The sequence below is a fragment of the Carassius gibelio genome, chromosome A17 (assembly GCF_023724105.1).
Source record: "Carassius gibelio isolate Cgi1373 ecotype wild population from Czech Republic chromosome A17, carGib1.2-hapl.c, whole genome shotgun sequence".
In the NCBI taxonomy this organism is placed as follows: domain Eukaryota; kingdom Metazoa; phylum Chordata; class Actinopteri; order Cypriniformes; family Cyprinidae; genus Carassius; species Carassius gibelio.
This window is the reverse complement of record NC_068387.1, coordinates 16,655,116-16,677,691: the sequence shown is the minus strand read 5'-3', so window position 1 is coordinate 16,677,691 and position 22,576 is coordinate 16,655,116. Positions and strand designations below refer to the sequence as shown.

Below are 22,576 nucleotides of genomic sequence, written 5' to 3'. Positions count from 1 at the left end.
GAGTTCTCAATATGAGTCCATTCATGAGATGCTACAGTCAGTCACCTCTCATGACAATGAGGATGACTGTAAACCTTCCAAGGTAAAATCTGTGAATACGTTGTCATCTTTAAATCTTCATAATGCTTTTTTTTTAAATGTAAAATGCATACAGTTGGTGGTAAAGTTGAAGATGATAAGTTCGCCATATACATTTCCCTTGATCAGCACTCTTTTGTTTGCATCTAATTGTAATCTCTCTTTCTAGATCAACATGAAATGTTGTATATGTTTCAAAATGTTAAAGAAATATTTACCCAAGATAGAGGCTATGATTGACAAGGTACATTTTTACTCAGTTATTTCCTGAATCTGTTTTTCATTTTTATTCTTTTTTTGTAAACAAAGCATATTTGTGCATTTTAGTCATATTATTTATTTAAAAAAATGTATGCATGTAATCCTTGGAATTGCATTTGTTATTAGTCATATTATGGTTACAGTTCTGCTATAAATTTTCTCTATGAAACTGTTCACAGTAAATGATGTACTAGTGTAAGTTTACTTCATTAAAACTATCTTTGTTTCCTCACTCAGAAAATAATGGCTGTATGCAGTGCCAATAAATATTTCAAGAAACCATGTATAAAGTTTGCCAGTGGCATCAAAAAAAAGGTTTTTAAAAGATTTTTCCCCCAAAAATCCCCTATAATGTCTTGCATTAAGTACAAAATGTGCAAATCTTTTGACTGATTAAACGTACACTAACGAGTCAATCGAAGTATCAGATTTTAGATAAGTTTGTACACTTGTTTGTTTTGCCAGAAGCATGAACTAATAAATATTCTGAATGAAAAAAACAGCATGAGCAGATGATTCATTCTGTGTTTTAAATACATCTAAGGAAGCAAATAACTGACATCTGAAACTAAAAAAATCTAATAATACTGATGGTTATTTAGCCATTTACAATATCGGTACACCGGCTTTAAAATCAATTAACCATAATTCAAGAATTCAGGTACAATATTAGGTGAACTGAAGAGACAGTTAGTGTAGAAAATGCTGACTGGAGCTCTTATAAAAACACGCTTGACACTTTGGTCCACAGTGGTTTTGGTGCCCTGAACATCAGCAGTCCAAAAGACTTGCATAGACATTTATTATCTTCAGCGTTCTTTATAACTTTGAAGACGACAAACACGAGTGACGGTTTCACTTGAACTGAAAATCACCTGAACTCTTAAAGAAAGCAAATTTGTTTTAGCTAAGCGACTTATTAAGTAGAGGATTTGAAGAACAATGTCACCTGTTGTTCATTTTGGACTGCTTATTGCATGCTCAGGTGAGTTTGAAGAACTAATTGTATTCAGCCTAAAATTTCTTCTAATGCTCGTTCATTGATTTGCATTTATCTTATCATTGGTATCATATTAATCATATTCTGCTCTCAAGTGTAATCTGTTTTTGTGGTTAAGTTCTTGTTGGGTGTAGCAGCATTAACAAGAAACAATGGAAGAGCATGCTGGAAAGAAATGAGCTAAACCTTCTCGAAGAAGTCGAAATGAGTCATGAATTGAACACTGAGGTAAACTGATGCATAATGTAATGCAGTAGAGTTTAATTAATAATTGTTTATAATATTTTTATATTATTTCTTACATTTTCACAATCCCCAGAAGTCTGACATGAACACCATTATGTGCTGGGTTTGCAAGACATCAATTCATGAGATCAAGGGTGTGGTTCTCCATGGGGTTAAAAAGGTGAACTAAAACACTGTCTTTACCTTAAATTGTACAGATATTTTGCTAGAAAAGGCCTGGTCAACTTTTAAATAAATGTGTTTTCTTTCAGGAAATAAAGGCACTGTGCAAAGCAATGAAAATTCTTGAAAACATCTGTGAGCACACTGCATATAAATACCAATTACTGGTAGTTCATTTACTGTTTCCTGGTAATAGCAAACAAACCTGTCACCATTTGAGCATGTGTAAATAAATTGTATTGCTATGTCATGAAGAATCAAATTATTTTCCAAATATTTCAATAAATCAGTCTGTGTTTGATGTTGTTGTTTTTCCCCCAATGCAGGCAATGCAGTTTTACTTTTCTAGAATATTGTGTGTATTGTACGCTGTCTAAAACATTATAAGCTAAATCTAATAACCAACAAAAATGCAATAAATTTGTTTATTTGATAGTAATTTACTGCCTCTCCTGCATATTTTGTTCACTTATTCACTAACCATGATACTAGATTTTATTTGCATTTGCTGAAAACCTTTTAATAAACAAAACAGTAAGGTTTTTAATAGGAAATATCTTCCCAGATATTCCCAGTTTGTTTTTGTTTTTTATATATTCTGACCTCTGATTGAAGAATACTTGGCCATGTGACTGCTGACACAATTCCCGCGTTGGGAAGGGAGAGGAAGTGCACGTGCGCTATCGCGCCACGTCCAGTTTGAAATATTTTTTATTTCATTTTAATTCACTTTTACATTATCATTAATGTTACAGACATCCGCTAAACTGCAATCTTACCTTCTCCAGTAACTTAGTTGCTTTAAACACATCCCTGAGAGCGCGTGAAACCATGCGCGTGTCGTAATTACTGTGCCGCGGTTTTTAAACTGAGGTAAATTTTGTTTACAGGTGAAAACTCGCTCATCTAGGGCTAATAATTATCATAATCACATAAAGTTAAAAATATAAGTATTTAAACTTAAATTTGGGAGTGCATTTTTTAGATTTAGGTGATAGATTTTAAGACTAACGTTAACTTAAATTGCATTTAGAAAATATATGTGATTATGAACAAACGGGAATTAAGAAACGTAAATACCTAATTTATGTCATTTATACTAAGATAAATATCGAATAATTATTCAATTATAATATGTACACAGCTGGCACTTCTGTAATATCAGCTGATTTAATCGCTGAAACATGATGAAACTGAGCCGACCATGGGCAGAAACAGCCCCGTCTGGACCTGCTCACAGCCTGCAGATCCGGCGCGGCCCGCGGAGAACCAGGCCGACCCCAGCGGCTCGGAACCAGGCTGACTCCGCTCAGCAGCCTCGCAGGAAGACGCCCGGGCCGAGCCTGCTGATCCAGAGGCAGGAGATGGCCGCCTTCCTCAGACTGTTCGGTGGGTTCAGCTAGTAAACTTAACTAAATGTCACCTTGTGCATCCCACAAAACACCATTTTTTTTCTTAAGAAGCTTAATTCTAAATACAAAAAGATTAAATTCCGCACACTGTCACTTTTTGCTAAATATTTAAGTTTATTAACAAAAGCAATGTTTCGGCCCACTAAAGGTCGAGCATCTTATCTTTTTCTTCTTAGGTGTGCTGAGTTTGTGTTGATTGAGTACTAGCTTAATTTATATCAAGATGTACTTTTCTAGAATAAAACCTTTTCGATTTGCTGTCTGCTCAGATGATGATCTCATACAGGACTTTCTGTGGATGGACTGCTGCTGTAAACTTACAGACAAGGTAGCAAGACATATTTTGACGCATTTAATATTTTGTGGTTTTTCATTTGTGGACAGTTTTGAATTAAGGCAGCTGTGTCTCTAATCTCAGTTCTCTATGTCTTTATTTTCATATAGTATTTGTTGGCTATGACATTTGTGTACTTCAGGAGGGCACGCTTCAGTATCACTGAACACAGTAGAATGAACTTCTTCCTTGCCCTGTGAGTTGTTTATTCTGAGAGGGAAAAAAAAGTTACATTTGTGAAATACTGGCAGCTGTGGTTGGCAGGAATTCACTGTAAAAAAAAAAAAAAGTGTTTCCTGTTTTAAAAAGTGACGTGACGTGGCCAAGTATGGTAACCCATACTCAGAATTAGTGCTCTGCATTTATCCCATCTTAAGCATGCACACACACATAGCAGTGAACACACACACCCACCTCATTCGTGGAATTGAAGGTTGGAGAGATTGCTTTACATTCACTCCCCCACACACAATCCCTGAAGGTACAAGACTTGAACCTGCAACCTTTGGGTTACGAATTAGTTTCTGTAACCTTTAGGCTTCTTACAGGAAGTCTGTATGATTTACAACTTAACACACACTTTAAACAATGCAAAACGTAACATATAACACCTGACATTACTAATGTTAAATTAATGAACAAAATTATTTCTATAAAATATAATCATATGTAATGTGTCATGAATGGACACATCCTAATAGGAATGTAGTTTTACTGTTTTTCACTAAATTTTATGGTAATTATAATTACTTTTATCACAGTTAGGTAAAAAATGTTAGCCTGAATGCACTGTAAGTCGCTTTGGATAAGTGTCTGCTAAATGCATAAATGTAATCAAATTTATTTGCATTACAATATCATATAATGTGTTGTTAAACCATTTATAGTTTTTCAATATAGGAGGTGGGGTAACTGGAGTTTTCTGCATTTACGGTGTATAGGGGTTGCACTTGGTTTTAGAGATGTTAATTTTAAAGGACTTCAGTTGTACTGCAATATGTTACGAGCATGACAGAAAAGGCCTATTTATGGATACAGCCTTAATTCCTACAGTTCAAGTGCTCAATTTTTCATACTCTAGCTATCTGGCAAACACTATGGAAGAGGATGAGGAGGAAACCAAATATGAGATCTTCCCCTGGGCTTTGGGAAAGAGTTGGAGGAAACATTTCCCACGATTCCTAACAGAAAGAGACCAGCTGTGGGCACGCATAGAGTACAGAGCGGCTGTCAGCAGACAATGCTGCGAGGAGGTACACCGTTAACTAAACGTGCACTATAAAGCATTTTATAGGTTGCTGGTTCTAAAAAATGGCTTACTCATGTTGTGCTTGATGCATGATTTAGGTAATGGCTATTGTGCCAACTCACTTCATCTGGCAGCGTGAGCGTGCAGAACATCACAGTGGAGCTCAGAGACTGTACCATAACCGTGAGGAGATCCTCATTCCCCGCGGGCCCTCTGCTTCGCCAGAGCCTTGCTTTCTCTGTGCCAAAACCTCTGCTCTTCGTGTACCTCGTCCATCCTCTACTGGAGTCCGCTCTTACCCTGTGCCACTGAAGGGCACTGCACACAAGGGCCAAGATTCACATGGGCCTAGTAAGAATACCAAAGCTCAGCACACCTGTAATTACAAGACTAAATCAGGTAAATGAGCGTGTGGCGCCCTCTAGTTGTGTTACCTGGAATTTGTGGTGTGTGCCACTGCTTTTCATGAAAGCACGGTACATTTTTCTTAGCCTCAGCTGAAATTACATGAACCATATCAGTGCCTCTTTAAATTTACCATTGGCTTTTCTTCTGTTTTTATAGGCACGCTTGCAGGAAGTGATGCATGTCAAGATCATTCAATGGACTGGATCAGTGAGGAGTAGCTTTATTGCATAACAGCAAACCGATCATATGCTTGTTGACCATATCAGAGGCATTTCAGCTGTCTGAGAGCCACAAAAGAATTTCAGTCTCTAAACTAACCTGAGAAATGTATAGCTTTATTGTGAATAGGGTGATAAGTCATGTACATTGTTCATATAAGATGTAAGAATATGTCAGAAAATATTGTGTGACGGTTTGTACATGTATTTTACTGTATCATAATCCTCATCATTATTTATTTCTAATTGTTGTGCAAAGTACTTTGCTATTTCTGTAGTGTGCACTTGTGACTCTCTTATGTCTTAGACATAATTGTGAATGAAATGTTTAGGAGTTAAACATTGCAGGATTAAGTCTTGTCTTAAATAAGTATAACGTGGCTGATATAAATATGAATAAACTCCTATGAAATTTAGTCTATGAATGGAGCAGATAGATTTATTATATATTTGGCCTGAATACTCAGTAAGGAGAATGCAATAAAATGTCTTTTTATTGTACAAGTTTACTGATACAGCATATGAAACCGTAGCTTTGTTGTGCTCTTGCATATATTAAATGTGGAATATCTATTTCAAAATCTTTAGTAAGATGTTTCGGAAAGCTGAAAAGAAACAAAACCAGACATTTCAATAGGATTCTTAAAAATACCTTGGCCAAAAGTTTTGAGAATTACATAAATATTGGAAATTAGAAAAGTTGCTGCTTAAGTTTTTATATTAGCAAATTGCATATACTCCAGAATGTTATGAAGAGTGATCGGATGAATTGCATAGTCCTTCTTTGCCATGAAAATTAACTTAATCCCAAAAAAACCTTTCCACTGCATTTCATTGTTGTCATTAAAGGACCTGCTAAGATCATTTCAGTAATCGTCTTGTTAACTCAGGTGAGAATGTTGACGAGCACAAGGCTGGAGATCATTATGTCAGGCTGATTGGGTTAGAATGGCAGACTTGACATGTTAAAAGGAGGGTGATGCTTGAAATCATTGTTCTTCCATTGTTAACCATGGTGGCCTGCAAAGAAACGCATGCTGCCATCATTGCATTGCATTGCATTGCATTGCATTGCATTGCATTGCATTGCATTGCATTGCATTGCATTGCATTGCATTGCATTGCATAGCATAAAAATGGCTTCACAGGCAAGGATATTGTGGCTACTAAGCTTGCACCTAAATCAACAATTTATAGGATCATCAAGAACTTCGAGGAAAGAGGTTCAATTCTTGTAAAGAAGGCTTCAGGGCATCCAAGAAAGTACAGCAAGGCCCAGGATCGTCTTCTAAAGTGGATTCAGCTGCGGGATCAGAGTACCATCAGTGCAAGGCTTTCTCAGGAATGGCAGCAGGCAGGTGCGAGTGCATCTGCACGCACAGTGAGGTGAAGACTTTTGGAAGATGGCCTAGTGTCAAGAAGGGCAGCAAAGAAGCCACTTCTCTCCAAAAAAAAAAAAACACATCAGGGACAGATTGATCTTCTGCAGAAAGTATAGTGAATGGACTGCTGAGGACTGGGGCAAAGTCATATTCTCCGAAGCCCCTTTGCGATTGTTTGGGGCATCTGGAAAAAGGCCGGGTCCTGAGAAGAAAAGGTGAGCGCTACTATCAGTCCTGTGTCATGCCAACAGTAAAGCATCCTGACACCATTCATGTGTGGGGTTGCTTCTCATCCAAGGGAGTGGGCTCACTCACAATTCTGCCCAAAAACACATCAGCCATGAATAAAGAATGGTACCAAAACACCCTCCAACAGCAACTTCTTCCAACAATCCAACAACAGTTTGGTGAAGAACAATGCATTTTTTTTGGGGGGGGGAGCAATGAATACTTTTATTGAACAAGGGTGTATTAAACTGATCAGAAGACACAGTAAAAACATTTACAATGTTACAAAATATTTCTATTTAAGATAAATGCTGTTCTTTTGAACTTTTTATAAAAAAAAAAAAATCATGGTTTCCACAAAAATATGAATCTACAAAAAGGTCAGAAAAACATCATCAAAGTAGTCCATGTGACATCAGAGTGTCAGTTAGATTTTTTTAGGCTTCCATACAAAGCTCTCCGGGAGAACTGTGGGAAAGTGGACTCAGGAGCATCTGAACCACTCTCGTCTCTGTCTGAATCATTTGGGCCAGTCCCAAAGTTTCTCAGACCACAGAGAAATTGTTTAAAGTGAACCACATTATGTCTCTCCAAACCTACGCCTTTGGCAAACTTATATGAGTCAGGATTGAGACAACCAAATGTGGAGAAACTGTCATGCTTTTTTTTCTTTTACTGTCTATGTTTTTAGCCTCCACAGAGAATGACTTGAATGATGAAGATGATACACCACACAGTGAACAAAAAACACACAACACCTACTTGAGTGCTTATATGCTGAACAGAAAAGAGATATTGATAAAAACAGACAAATCATGCATTATAGGCTAATTCACTACAAATTACCTACATTCAATTACCTTTGTAATATACAAAGTCAAACAAATTTGTAGTAAATAGATCATTTCAAACGACCTGTCAAGTATTTTCGATATAAAATTATTTTCTGGCTAGATAGTACTTTAAGTGGCAACTTGAGTCCATTTTGTTAGAAGGAAAACAAGTGCAAGCATGATTCTCGCTGGGCGCCGCCATGATAGAGAAGACGTCACTGACAGATGCAGTACAGCCCGGTCGTCAGTAGATGGTGTCTTTCTTCTTTCTATCATTACAGGCTTTTGTTATTTTCCTTACACAGATCTTCAAAAAAGAAAATATAACTATTTATGAGACTTATGTGATTAGTGTAGGACATTATTTCCTTATATAAATTCAAACGTAATAATAAGTATTTAAAAATAAAAATTATTTATTGTACTCGGTTTTTGAAAGAAAAGATGTGGGTCAGAGTAATGAGGAAGTATTGAAGCATCTTTATGGTGTGCAAAAAAAGAACAAGGTCAAACAGACATTAATTTTTGTTAGTGTTTATAATATTCATTATGTGAATACCAGTCTTAAAACAACTGAAATTATTTTTTAAGACACATGAAGATTAATTGAAAAGTGAAGACTAATTAGTTTAGGTACTATATACTAAAACGTATTTAATTCATATATGCATCTGAAAAGAACTCCCATAAATAATTTTCACTTTTTACTAAATAACAAAACTCGGGCATGAATCCTCCGCATCCGTCTGTGATTGGTTGATATCAATAAGGGAACGCCCCTGGAACCCAGCAGGGCCAATTAGCGTTTTCCCCTGCGCCTGTGCAGCTGCGCATGCGCGCTATCCAATTTTCTCTCACACGTGTTTCCCGAGCAGACGGACGCACGCGGAATAGTAAGATGGCGGCGGACGGAGGCCGATCTGCGCTACCCTGCACCTTCAGCCCAAAATCACAACAGTTCCTGGCTCTCTGCGCACAGGACGGGAGACTACGCATCTGGAATACCGACAGCAAAACTCTACAACAGGAATACGTGCCTTCCGCCCACCTGAGCGCAGCCTGTACATGTGTGACATGGGGACCGAGCCGAGCTGTTCAGGTAGCGTTCAGTGTTCGGGGGATGCGGCCTGTTGCAACGCAGTGCGTCATCATAGGGTCTTCGGGTCGCTTTGGCTCTGTATTTATCCTCAATGTAATCATAAAACGAAACACAGATTGTTTGGGAATATCTGTTTTGGGTGCTTTAGAGCTGCCTCCGCGTAGTACGCTGCGCACATGTTGCGTGTGGCACATGTTCAGACACAGGCCGCGAGACCTGCAAATCCAACTCGAAATTCAACACAAAAGCTGTAAAATTCACTGTACTGATGCCAGAAGTGCAGCTGCGTACTTTATTTCAGGTCTTGTAAACGTTGTATTCGTCTGTTGGTTGTCCGTGGCTAATGACGTAGGTAAAATAAGTTAATGGGCTAAAGTGTTCAGTTTTTTTTCTAACCCAAAATCATGCCAACATGTCTGTGTTAGTATAATATACATTCTTGTACGTTTCTAATAATCAGTATCTTATTTAGATGTATTGAAAAGGTCTAAAACTTGGTCACATGGCTGTAACATTACATTCCTTGCTCTTGAACTTTAACTTGTTGCTCTTTAATAGTGCTTATCAAAGATGACATTTTCCATCTGGTTTATGTATATTCATAACACGTAAAACGTCTTAAGTCGATGATTCTGGATATTGTTAGAGAAAGTTGGCCCTGAAAAGTTTTGACAAGTAATTCTTCCATTGTTACTAGTAACATAGCAAATATTTGACTTGCAGTTCTCTTTTGTTTGTGTACCGATATCAAACTTTCACTTGGCACTGTTATGTTTTCCAGTTGGTCTGCTACCTGTTCAAGTTTTTCTGTTTATTAGCTGATAATAGTAGGCCTGTTTGTTGCATCTACGCAAATAGTTATCTGTTAAACTATCTTAAAGGCAGGACAACTTCTACATCTTGTTATTTTCTTTCTTTATATGTGTGCTGTAGGATGTGCCACAGAGGAAGAGGAGGAAATGTGATGCCGGGTCGGCTCCTGAGATGTCAGATCTGTTGGCGCTGGGCACTGCTGCTGGGTCGGTCCTCATCTACAGTACAGTGAAGGGAGACCTGCATTGTACCCTGGTAGGAATTCATCACCAACAACTGGACCTTGTGATATCTGACTCATGCAGCACAAATATTAAGGGATATTTTGCCTAGGTTTGGTGCAAAACTGTTTGCTTTTAAATGACAAGAAAACTGGCACACATTACCAAGTCGCTTCTATAGTTTTGTAAAAACACAAGGGAGAATAACTTTAATCTAACTTAAAACATCTGATAACACAGGTGAAATTAGGAATGTAATGATTGTCTTAAAATGTCAGGAGGGAGGGCACAGTGGACCAGTGAACAGTGTCCAGTGGCATCCAGAAGACTCAGTGTTGTACAGTGGTTCAGATGACACCCACATAGCCGAGTGGGACTTGCAGACAGGGACAGTTCGTTGGTGAGTGTGTGCTGTTATATATGTTAGATGTTTGGCCAATATGGGTTGCTTCTTGCTTTATTCAACATGACGTTATTTGTCTGATTTATAAACTAACATGACATGTCCTGTGTTTAGCAAATGGAAGGCAGACAGATCAGCGGTCAGCAGCCTGTGTATAAGTCCAGATGGAAAGCTGCTGCTCTCGGCGGGAATGACCATCAAGATGTGGAACCTGGAGACTAAGCAAGTGTACAGGGTGAGTCTGACCTCCATGTTTCTACTGTCAGCCTCAGATAAATGAAAACCAAAAAGTTACAGATTTAACAATGAGATGTCCACATTTGTAGAAATTCACAGGTCACTCTACCATGGTAACGACTCTGTGCTTCGCCACAACACGACCCCCAGACAGTAATGGGATGTACTTCTTGTCAGGGGCAGCTCATGACAGGCTCTTGAGCGTGTGGTATGTTGTATCATCTTTTTTTATATACTTTAGCTTAAAAAAATAAATCCATGACTATTATTTATGGTTGGTGTACAGTTCAATACTACTTATTATTAGGATAAATTCACAAATTAACTTAAGTGTCTTTCCACTTTTTCAATTCCAAATTCTACTGACAGCTGTAATTAAATTTATGCTTTTTTTAGTCACTATTGTGCAAAATATTTTTGCTATTTATTGGCATTATATTGGCTAATCAATTAAAAATCATATTAAGTTTGGAAAGACACTTTTCATGAAATCATATTTGTTAATATTAAATATGTTTTGAATGTGTGAAATTAAATGTTTATGAACATCACTTAACACGGTTTGTTTTATCTTTTTTTAATATTATGTTCATTTAGTTTTCCTTTTCCCTCATTTAATGTTAAACTCGGTTTGCCCTTTATTTTTTAATTGTGAAACATAATTAGGACAGATTCAAGACCGCATGGATCATAAATTTTAAAACCAAGGTTGCATTATTTGCAAGTAAATCTCGCATCAACATTTTAATGGGAAAAAGGACTTCAAACAGTCCTCATTTCCCCAAACACATCTGCTTAAAGCAGCTTCTATTTTGCAGCATGAGAGAAATGGAAAATGACAAACTTGTGAAGTAAAAGTGCAGAACAGCAGTGTCTGTTTTGTGCACGACTTGAACAAACTAAAACAGGTAAAGCTGTCAGCTGTGTGGATATTAGCAATAAACAATACCACATAACGGTACATTTACTTCTGAAAAATAATTTGGTGTCCATAAACTCATTAGTCAACTAGAAAAAACTAAAAAAGATCAGTTTTCTATAGAAGAGCGTTTTACAAAATATGTGCGCTGTATTGTTTATTCATATTTTTATGTAACTTGTCTACATAAGACAGAATGCATTGAACAAAAGATAAAATTCAACACCTCTTATATAGTTGCTAATGAAGAAAAACAGACTGGATGTGTGCAAGACATGACAACATTTATAGCCTGCATTGAGGACGAGTCCAAACTACACTCAATGGCCAAGTGTTGCTGATATGATTATGGTCTATGATATTGGTGCAGACTCTGTGGAATAAATTGTCTGTGACTGTATATGGTTCTCATTTGGAAAAGACATTTGTGGCCCGTGCTGGCAGAAGGTCTGAGGAGCCGCACAGGCAAATTTTGAGCTACACGCAAAAAAGCGAAATGTCGATTTTTGTCAAATTTGAAGTTTTCACAAAAATGTGTTAAGCCCTTGTCTAGTGATCCGATGCTCCAGATAGTAATTAAACATTTTAAATTATCTTAATTTGTACGTTTTCTGAGAGGAGTACCTTTTCTCCAGCTCGTTTCTCGCTCCGTTACCTGAATCACGTGCATGAAAGTGCTTCCGACAGCGCCGTCCCGATAAATATACACAGAATTATATTACTGAAGTATTCATGCAAACATAGACTTTTTTTTTACTACTGTTATGTCTTAACAAGACTGAAAAACATCAGATGTGTGACATTATATTAGATCCATGCATTACACTAGGTTTTAATATATAGGACATCTGTCTCATCAATGTTAGTCTAAAAATAAAAGAGAAGAGGGCATCACTTGCTGCTCTTGATTCAACTGCTTTTGTTATTTCAGTTATCAGTTTATTTGTAATGAACACACTGAAGGGATTTTTACATTTGATTATTTGTTTTTCTTGAATGCTTGAATAAAATGGCTTAATTGTGACTTAATATAGGAATTATTATTGAGAAAAGAATTGGAGGAATAGGTGCAACCTTGCTCATTTTGACAAATTTTTCCAGCACAGGTCACATATATGGCGTTTTTCTTTTCTTTTTTATGACATGGTACAGATCAGTACGATTCACTTCTGGGAGGTTTTCCACTGGGTACAGTACCTGGTGCCTGGTGACTTTTTTTAGTGCCACTTCGGTTGAGGTTCCAAGTGATCAGTACCATTACCAAAACGTGACGTATTAATTAAGAGAATCGTCACTACCTGCATCACTGAACTTGACCTACACAAGTACCGCTAGATTTAAATCTGCTCAGCCAGCGAAGGATTGAACGCAACCGTTTTGAACAAGCCCACCTTTTTTTTTTTTTAGAAGCAAAAATTTTTGCTGACTGTTGTGGAAGTACATAGGTTCCTCTCGTTGATAGCAGAGGAGTAGGTCCAACTAGAGCTTGATAGGGCGACACGTAATGAAAGCGTTTTTTTTTTTAGGAGTCACGGCAGTAGAGGAGGCGCAGCTTTAACAACATGTGAATAATCCCACCCACTCTAAACTGATACTAAACTGCACCTGGAAAGGCAAACCGCGCCATACTATACTGAACCGTGTCAGGTGAAGTCATACCACGCAGTGAAAAAGTGCCATTAGTCACCACTTAGCTTACCATTAGCTCCCAGGATATCTACGAGATAGATTGAAATGCTGATAAAGACAAAAATAAAGATGGAACACAAATACATGACGGTATGATTGAAATGTTAAAGTGTCAAAACGTGAGATGTTTATTTTGTAAACAATAATTTGGCACCTAATTTTGTTTCTTATAGGAAGAAAAAAAGGTTCTCAACCCTCTACGGACACCTTGGCAATTGAATCAGCATTGGCTAATAAATTTATTTAGTTTATATAGTAATATATCAAGATAATAATCAAGTATTATTTAATGATTGAACTTTAGTTATTCGAATTAAAACTTGATAACAATGTATGAATGCATATTACTCATTTTAACTGAACTTTGGACTGGGGTGGTGCTTTTGTTCAATGAGTTTTTCTGTAAAAAAAAAAAAAAAGTGGAAAACCTAACAAAAATACTGATAAGAACAATATGAAATAAATCAAAGATTAATTAGCTACTGAATTCATGAATATTAAACAGGTTTTGTGCATCACTTAAACTGATTTGCTGAAATCAAAACGGGTAATAATAAATAGGTGAGCGGCAGCCAATGAAATTGCCGTCTGTGCATTAGTTTCACCCACTACCAGAAAACCTGACAGTTCTTAGAAGCTGTAGAAGAATATCGTTTACATGTAGCATGTCAATTCTCTCTCTCTGCATGTGTGTGAGACAAATCGACGTCGAGTCGTGCTCCTTTACACTAGGGTTTACAGTACGTCAAACACAGGTGCACTGCACATCCATTGAGATGAACTGAAAAATATCACAGATGGCTTGACAGAAAGAGAAACTCAAAGCGCTCATGGTGTTCGGCGAGTGAACATGTATCTGAGCAAAACTTATACTTGACCTCCAACTCACACACTGGCCAGTCAAATCTGATCATTTATTAGCCACTGCCTAGTATTAGACATCATTTATATACCCAGAGTGAAGATTTAGTGACACATGCGAGTGATGTACTCTCAATGTAGAGGGTTGTTCATAGAAATTTGAGGCTTGATAAACTGAGATCTTATTTGGTTCCCTCTGTGCTCATCAGGCAGGTACGGTCCGATGGCAAAGACAAGAACTCTGTGGTGTCTTTTACTCTGACAGATGAACCCCAACACATAGACCTTCAGACATCCAACTGCAAAGATGAGGTCAGGATTTATTGTGCTTTTACTGTAGTTATCAGTCATTTTGGTTTCCTTCGATCTGACACCTGTCTGTGTGTTTCTCAGCCTGTGAGGTTAGCAGTGGTGTGTAAGGACGGTCAGCTTCATCTCTTTGAGCACTTTCTCAACGGGTGAGTTTGTCCATCTTGTATTTATCACTCAGAGTAATTATTTAAAATGGTTCAGTGAATCTCATGTTTATGTTCCTCTCCCACAGGCCGTGTAAGAAGCCGCTGTCTCCAGTGTGTTCCCTGCAGGTGTCCACTATGAAGGGAGACTCACCAGTGCCTGTGCCTCTGCTCGCAGCAGCTCTGTGTGCCGACAGACAGAACCTGATGCTGGCGTATGGACATCACCTGCAGCCGGTCATGGAGAAAACTGTGAGTACAGCAAAAACCTTGTTTGCTGGGTTATTCAATTGGTCAATGATACTAACAAGCTGTTTCCACCCACAGCCTTTTAACACGTCAGAGAGACACACATGCTTAGTCAGAGATGTACATGGCACTCTTTCTCTCTCTGTAGACACTGCAGTCTCCAAGGTAAGAGCCCATCTGTGCTATTAATATATTACTGACCCCAAACTTTTGTGAAGTAGTAAAAAAATTAACCCTTGAATCTTGATGTTAAGAATAACATCTTACTCGTCAACTATCAATTTCCTCTGTAACTGGTATGCTTCTAGTTCTGAATGGTTTATGGGCTCACTGCATTGATTTGAACAACATCTTCTAGGTGAAGACACCAGTTGTTAATAAACAGAGCAAAGTTTTAGTACCAGGACTTCCGGGACACAAGGCACCAATCAGATTAACTCCCAATGAAGCAGAGAAGAGGAAAAAAGAGGACAGTACCACGGAGGTAAGACTCAACACTTCTGAACTGAGTTCATTAAATTTGTGTAAAATCATGCATTTCCCCTTCCAGTAATTAAATAAAGGAATTTCTTCGATCTAAAACATTGCAAATGCTCTCCATCTGATTGCAGATGTCTATTGAGGAGCGGTTGGAGCAGATTGAGTTGAGTGTTGGAGGGAGGGAGGCTGGTAAAGGCACGTCCTCCCTGCAGACGGACAGTTTTGCTGTACTGCTTGTGCAGGGACTGGAGAGCAACGACCAGCGGATCCTTACTGTAAGTTACACACTCCTCTTGCTACAAAATTCACATACATCTACTAGCTGTAGCCATCTGAAATATGATTACTCGGATGATCAAGATTTGGACTATGCAAAGTTTGGAATGAATGATATTTAGTGTTTGTCTATGCACGTTGTTTATGTTCTCATTGTAATTTGATTCATTCTAACAGAAAATATTTCAAACCAAAAAAGAGATTTTGATAAAGAACACTGTTGCCCGGTTACCACCTCAGGCCGTCCTGCCATTGCTGGAAGAGGTATTTTGTCATTTTCACAATGTTAAATATGTATTATGGACTATATATATATTTTATTTATGTGACTGTAAAGACAGTGTCAGTAGTATTTCTGATTCAAATAAATGCAGTTCTTTGAACTTTGTGTTTTACGTTATTTGTCACATTATTATTATTTTTTTTTTTTTAATAAATGCAGACTTTGTGAGCTTAAGAAGCGTCTTTCAAATCAACCCCAAACTTTGTTTTAATTGAAATAATACACACATTAATTATTTTATGGTTGTTTCTGTAGCTGTCCAGGAGACTGCAGGGACATCCATTTGCGTACGTAAATTTTGACTTCCGTTGGTTTTTACTTTTAATGTTTAAATCTTTAAGAGGGATTGAACCTTTTGTAACATGACTGTTTTTGTCTGTGCAGGGCTCTGCTTATAGTTCAGTGGTTTAAGGCTGTACTTACACAACATACATCGTACTTGTCTTCGGTAGGTCTGTGTGCATCTAAAAGTTACACAAATGTGCATAATCCAGATCTGAAAGTTGTGATGATGCATCTTCAGTCTTGTATCCACAGTATATCATAATTGAGTTCCTCATTTGGTCTGTTCATTTCGTTTTTCACAGCTGCCGGATCTAGTGTCTCAGTTGGGCTCCATCTACCATATGATTGAGAGCAGGGTGAAGTTATATCAGCAGCTCACCCGACTCCATGGCAAATTGTACCTGCTCATGACACAGGTGAGCTGCTCAAACTCAACCAGATCAAATGGGTCAATCACTGCTTTGATTTTTCAGTGTGCTAATTTCCCTGTTTTTTCTGCTAGGTGGCGACAAACAACAGCGCTAATAATGTTGGTAACATTTCTCACAAAGCAAAGTTGGTTTATGAAGAAGGTAAAGAACAGCCTTTATTTATTTATTTATTTATTTTTTTAGTGTTTTTGCAGAAACACAAATGTAATAAGTCATTGAGTACATTTTATTGTTCTCTATGTAAACTATTTATCTCTTCTAACCTTTTTTGTCTTTAAATGTTTATTAATTTACCTATTTTTCAATTGATTTTCAAAATTTCCTAAGTATCTTTAACGCTGACATGGCAAAAATAAATGGATAAATTCTTAATTTTTCTACATACAGAGTCTTCGGATGAGGATGAAGATTCAAGAGATGAAGGGCGTCCCGATGATGACTCGGATGTAAGAGATGCTCTCAATTCTTGTTGTTTATGCAATGCATCGTTTTGGGATTGTTCTAAGTCTGATTTGTCTCTTTAGAACTGGGAGGAGGACGAGGCAGCAATGGAATTGACAGAAGACACAAAGAACCACAAAGATGAGGAGGACGATGAAGAGGAAGATATGAATGATGAATCAAAAGCAAATGGTGATTCAGATCTGGACCCTGAAAATGAGAGCGAGGAAGAATAATACACAATCAGGCCGCAGGATTCAAAAAGGACCTTTACATTTATATGATATTTCATTTTATTTTTCATTTTATTGTAACACAACAAAAGTATGTTTTATAGAATAACCATCGCGGCCTGGACTTGTGGTTGTCTTTCTCAGAACGGTCATAAGGGTGTGTGACCCTTGACTCAGACTGACAGCTCCTCGTGTGGAGTTCTCTCACATGATTGAGGTCCATTCGAGTCACTTTTCCCTTGACTTGAAACTGCCTCTGTTTCGTTGACCAGCTATTATAGGATTCTGTGGGATTGATTCCCAAACCAAATCCCTCTCCATCCCTCCACTCGGTTGCATCCTTAATCGCACATCTGAAGTCCCTGTGGTCTGAGCATATGACCATAATCATGATCTCATTACTCTTTCGCAGTCATTTTTCTCATGATTGAATCCCGTGTCCTGTGTGCGATTTTTCAGATGAAGGTATTTTTTACACCCTCTGCAGTCATGACCCGGTTCTCGGTCTTGAGAATAGAAAATGTGAACCTCTCCCAGTATGACAGAAATCTTAAAAACAGTTCCAGAGGCGTGTATGTTTAATTATACAGTGGTTGCGGTGAGCGTCAACCAAAACTTTTCATGCAAACAATATATCGGCAACTGTTGTACAGTTTAAATGAAATAAATACAGTTTTGTTCTCTCTCTTGTTTGGATTCATACTTTTGTGCTGTTTTTTTTTTCTGTTGCAAAATTTCAGTAATTTTGAAAATTCGGGAAAATGCCACCATAGATTTCAGTGTTAAGTGTCGTAGTATAAATACAAAAAAAAAATCTTTGTTGGCTGAATACAGATAGTAGCTTGTGCAGTTAAATACTAAAAATTAATCTCAGCAGTTTAACATATTTTATAAATGTTTTTAACGGTTAGATTTTTTAAGAATTCTCTTTTGCTCACCAAGCCTGCATTTATTTGATCCAAAATAAATTAAAAGCAGTTATATTGTGAAACATTTTTAATATTTAAAATAACTGCTTTCTGTTTGAATATATATTAAAAAGTAATTTATTCCTGCGATTTCAAAGCCGATTTTTAGCAGTATCACTTCAGTCTTCAGTGTCACAATGATCCTGTAAAAACAAATGTGAAAAACTTCAAATACAGTATAATACCCTATTGTTACAGATTTAGATTGTATTATTATTATGAGCATTATTAGGTTAACTTTTCAAATTGTACAGCTGAAGTATAGTATAATAGAAAAATTATTCAATGTTGAGGTTTTCATCTTTGTCATCTTTTTCCACCTATGATGAAGATCCCTACCATGAATGTAGCACATAAAATAATGAAATAAAAAAAGATTTTCTAGAGCTAGAAATCATAATTTGGATACCACAGAAAACACATTTCTTGCTCTAGAGAAATAAAGAAAGTTAGTGAAGTCATGGTCAGTTTCTTCAGGTAGAAACCTCTGTAGGGTAATTTTATAAATGATTAACCAGCGTTTGTATGAATTGATTGGGAAATAAAATAATAAATGGGTCAATTATTATTTTTATTGTTTCAGCACAACTGATTTACTATGTTCAGCATATCCTCATCTCGTTCCGTGCTGTCCTCCAGGTGGCGTCAGAGCGTCATTCTGCTCTCCTCCAGCAGGTGGCGTCGATGTGTTCATTTCATCACACGTCAGCTGAGTTTAACGCACGCAGTTCGACAGACTGCTACAAACCAAACAAGAAAATCACGGCGTTCTGACTGCACTGTAGACAACCGCGAATTCTCTTACTGTAAGTAAACTAAACATTCCTCCGTATGTTTGTTTGACTAATACGTTTGGTATACATATATAGATTATGTTTCCTCAGCACTTTTTGTAAGTTTTTATTTTTAACTTTACAGTCAAAATCTGTTATAGATGGGTTTGTGAACAGAGTAAGTTAAGTTAGACAGTTGAAAATGTGCGGGGTTTGTACAAAATACACATTGTTATAACAACAACGTCTAAATAGTTATTGTTTAACATCATTCCTAAAACGTGGAAATAGATTATTCTAGCAGAACTAACACTTGTCTGAATCTTGAATTCATCGGCACGGGCGTCTTGCTATGTTTGATGCAAATTTGTACTTTTATTATTGTCTTGTTTGATCTAATTATTTCTTCATAACTACTTTTATGATATAAAAATATTAAATATGTGAAGTTACGTGAACTTTTGACAAAATATAGGCTAAAGTTCAGCTAAATGCTTCATTGAAATGTATTAAGTAAAATGATATGTATTTGCTTCTGCATATCACTATTTCTAAAGAGCGGTGTACATGAAGTATGTAAATATTAACAAGGCACTGCATGTTATAAGCTTGACTTAAATACAACACTCAGTTTTACACATTATATAGCGGGAGTCACTTCTCCATCTTTCTAAAAGGTTAAAGACCCCCCTGCTTTAATAAAACTTCAGATCATCACAGAAAGTGTGAAGTTTAACTTTATAACTGAAACCAGACCAGTGAATTTTTATGGAATGGCAAATTTATTTTCTCTCTCTCACTCTCACTCACTCACTCTCTCTCACTCTCTCTCTCTCTCTCACTCTCTACTCCCCTCCCTTTCAGGTGAGAGCTATTCAGGTGAGGTAACCTGAGCGCTCAGGGGTGCCATGAATTGGGCTTTTCTCCAGGGTCTCTTGAGTGGGGTCAACAAGTACTCGACTGCATTCGGCCGTGTCTGGCTGTCCGTAGTCTTCCTTTTTAGGGTCTTGGTCTACGTCGTAGCTGCGGAGAAGGTATGGGGTGACGAACAGAAAGACTTTGCGTGTAACACAGCTCAGCCTGGCTGCCATAACGTTTGCTACGACCACTTCTTCCCGGTGTCCCACATCCGCCTGTGGGCACTGCAGCTCATCTTCGTCACCTGTCCGTCGCTCCTCGTGGTGCTGCACGTGGCCTACCGTGAGGAACGTGAGCGGAAGCATCGCCTGAAAAACGGCGAGGGCTGTCAGCGTTTGTATACCAACACTGGAAAGAAGCGCGGTGGTCTTTGGTGGACGTACGTCCTCTCGCTGGTTTTTAAGGTGGGAGTGGATGCGACCTTCGTGTATCTCCTGTATCACATCTATGAGGGCTATGACTTCCCCTCTTTGGTGAAGTGTTCTGAGTCTCCTTGCCCCAATGTGGTTGATTGCTTCATCTCTCGGCCCACAGAGAAGCGGATCTTCACCATCTTCATGGTGGTGACAAGTCTGGTGTGCATCCTTCTCTCCCTTTGTGAAATCCTCTACCTGGTGGGCAAACGCTGCTTTGAGTGTATCCACAGGATGCAGGGCTCATGGCAGGTAAACAAGGCAAGGTCCATCGCTAACTTGAGGAGTTCAAATGCTCATTTAGATTCAAACAGCAAGAAACTGGCAAGCAAAGGCCAGCTAGTGCCAGCATACGGTGTGGTCGTCCCATCCTAAAAACATGAGCTTGGAAAATACTTTCACTCAAAGTGGGACCAAGAGAGATAAATATTTTTCATGTTCACCACGATGTGAACTCAAACATGACCAACTCATTAAACAGTTGGCAGTAAAGGAAGCGCTTTATCCAATGGATCTTTTGCTGTAAAGTTGTGACCTGATAAACCACACTGTATATTTGAAAAGCTTATGGGGTCAAAATACCAACATTCAGGATGACACAGACTTTAGATTGACTAAAGCAAGTCACTTCAGGGTTTTGGGTGTGTTGTGGATTCTGTTAGGCTAAGCTCCATAACACCAACACCAATAGGCACTTTAAACACCAAATACAATACAGATGGTATAAACCCAGATTACGAATGACAGTAATTACTATTAATTACAAAGTACATATTTGCCAGATTTTCAACTGACACGAACAAGCAAAACGTGACTGTAAATGATGTTTAATCGCTCTTTGCGTCACATATTTTTTATAGTTATTCATTTGTTTTTTCAGAAGAAACCAAAAATAGTATAATTAATTGATGGAATCATCTATTATCTGTAGAAGCCTGTTTTTATTTCAGAGTAATTCTGACTTCATATCCCACCAAAAATGACAATTCTGTCATAATTTACTCATCCTCATGTCGTTTCTTTAAACATCACAGTTGTGAATCACAATATGACTTTATATGATGCAATGTGACTTTAAATCTCACAGTTGTGGATTTATAGCTTGTAATTGCAACATCTTGCAATGTGTCTTTATATCTTGTTAAACTTTATCTGACAATTAATTATTATTTTTTACTCTAAGATATAAACAGGCTTCCATAGCTGGAAATAAATTTTACTTTACTATGATTTTTCTCAGTTGGATCACATACAGAGACTACATTTCTTCTCCATATATTGACAGTCATCAAATAAAATAAATGCTTTTAAACTCAACACATTTTTACACACAGTCTCCCCAAATCCATTATTTCGTAAACCTGCATAGCCACCTTAATTTTTAAAAAAATATGTTTGTTTACAGATTTGTATAAAAAACATTTTGTACTGTATTTTATTGAATTGTTTTTATTATTATTCAATATTTTGTCATTATTTTGTTTTGTATATGAGCTGGTGTGTGTGTATGCTAATGTGTGCTTAAACTGTGATGCTCCGATCAAATGTCTTTCAAGAATTTTAAATATCAAGAATCGAGTGATAAATGTTCAACACTGCCATATGATCAAATTCAAATAAGATATTTTGCCTGAGTGTGTGTATGAGAGTTTTTCATTCACTGATCAACTTATCCAGAAAAGTAAAGCGAAATCCTCTGTTTGTATGCTAACCTTCTGCATTTATTTCGAAATTACTGTTTACAGTTGTTTACATTTTGAGATGCAATAAAATCTGCTTTTTATTTTCTTACAATCTGCTGCTCATTTAAATCAGTGATGTCATGTGAAAATGGTCTTTCCTGCTAAAAGATTTGATTTGACAGTTTGAAACCATTTAATCAGCATCTGATTGTGCTGTAGCACAAGAATGAAAATAACAGAGATAAACATCATGTGCTGTATCAGAATGACATTTCATTTGAATTCACAAGTTTGAAAATCGCCAGATAAAATGAGAAAACATAAATGTTCTTGTTTAATTTTTGAATACTTTTTCAAGGAAAATAAAATCAGTTAGGCTTATTATATACATACACACACAATGATTTTACAAAAAATCTCTCAATAATGTTGGACAATTCTGTCTATACATTTTTAGATGTCTGTTGCACTGCGGAATAATAAATCACTTTTAGGCAATCCTTAAGCTGTGTATTGTATGTCGGGTGTATTCTGTTTCCCCATTCAGTCTTGATTCTTTTCAGTACATAAAAGCTCCCCAAAACAACAAAATCATCCCTCCCTGTTTTGTTACCAATGATTTGGTATTTTTCTTGA

At 37.2% G+C, this 22,576-nt stretch overlaps 3 protein-coding genes across 3 annotated transcripts; all 3 read left to right on the top strand.

The window, feature by feature from the left end:
• Positions 1 to 1,175: 1,175 nt before the first annotated feature.
• Positions 1,176 to 5,784, top strand: LOC127933570 (speedy protein A). The gene is made up of 10 exons (XM_052530629.1): positions 1,176 to 1,324; positions 1,458 to 1,567; positions 1,659 to 1,745; positions 1,837 to 2,620; positions 2,892 to 3,136; positions 3,429 to 3,487; positions 3,604 to 3,689; positions 4,575 to 4,746; positions 4,841 to 5,141; positions 5,307 to 5,784. The coding sequence occupies exons 5-10, from the start codon at positions 2,932 to 2,934 to the stop codon at positions 5,366 to 5,368; spliced, it is 885 nt and encodes a 294-aa protein (XP_052386589.1). The 5' UTR covers positions 1,176 to 1,324; positions 1,458 to 1,567; positions 1,659 to 1,745; positions 1,837 to 2,620; positions 2,892 to 2,931; the 3' UTR covers positions 5,369 to 5,784.
• Positions 5,785 to 8,641: 2,857 nt separating this feature from the next.
• LOC127933380 (WD repeat-containing protein 43-like) lies at positions 8,642 to 17,869 on the top strand. Its single transcript, XM_052530361.1, has 18 exons — positions 8,642 to 8,910; positions 9,844 to 9,978; positions 10,223 to 10,344; positions 10,462 to 10,582; positions 10,674 to 10,792; positions 14,263 to 14,365; positions 14,447 to 14,511; positions 14,598 to 14,760; positions 14,836 to 14,922; positions 15,116 to 15,241; positions 15,369 to 15,512; positions 15,691 to 15,777; positions 16,052 to 16,083; positions 16,181 to 16,244; positions 16,384 to 16,497; positions 16,584 to 16,653; positions 16,900 to 16,958; positions 17,037 to 17,869. Exons 1-18 carry the CDS (start codon positions 8,644 to 8,646, stop codon positions 17,187 to 17,189), a joined length of 2,031 nt encoding a protein of 676 aa, XP_052386321.1. The 5' UTR covers positions 8,642 to 8,643; the 3' UTR covers positions 17,190 to 17,869.
• Positions 17,870 to 18,843: 974 nt separating this feature from the next.
• On the top strand, positions 18,844 to 22,052 carry LOC127933381 (gap junction beta-4 protein-like). Its single transcript, XM_052530362.1, has 2 exons — positions 18,844 to 18,960; positions 19,792 to 22,052. Exon 2 carries the CDS (start codon positions 19,836 to 19,838, stop codon positions 20,631 to 20,633), a length of 798 nt encoding a protein of 265 aa, XP_052386322.1. The 5' UTR covers positions 18,844 to 18,960; positions 19,792 to 19,835; the 3' UTR covers positions 20,634 to 22,052.
• Positions 22,053 to 22,576: the final 524 nt, after the last annotated feature.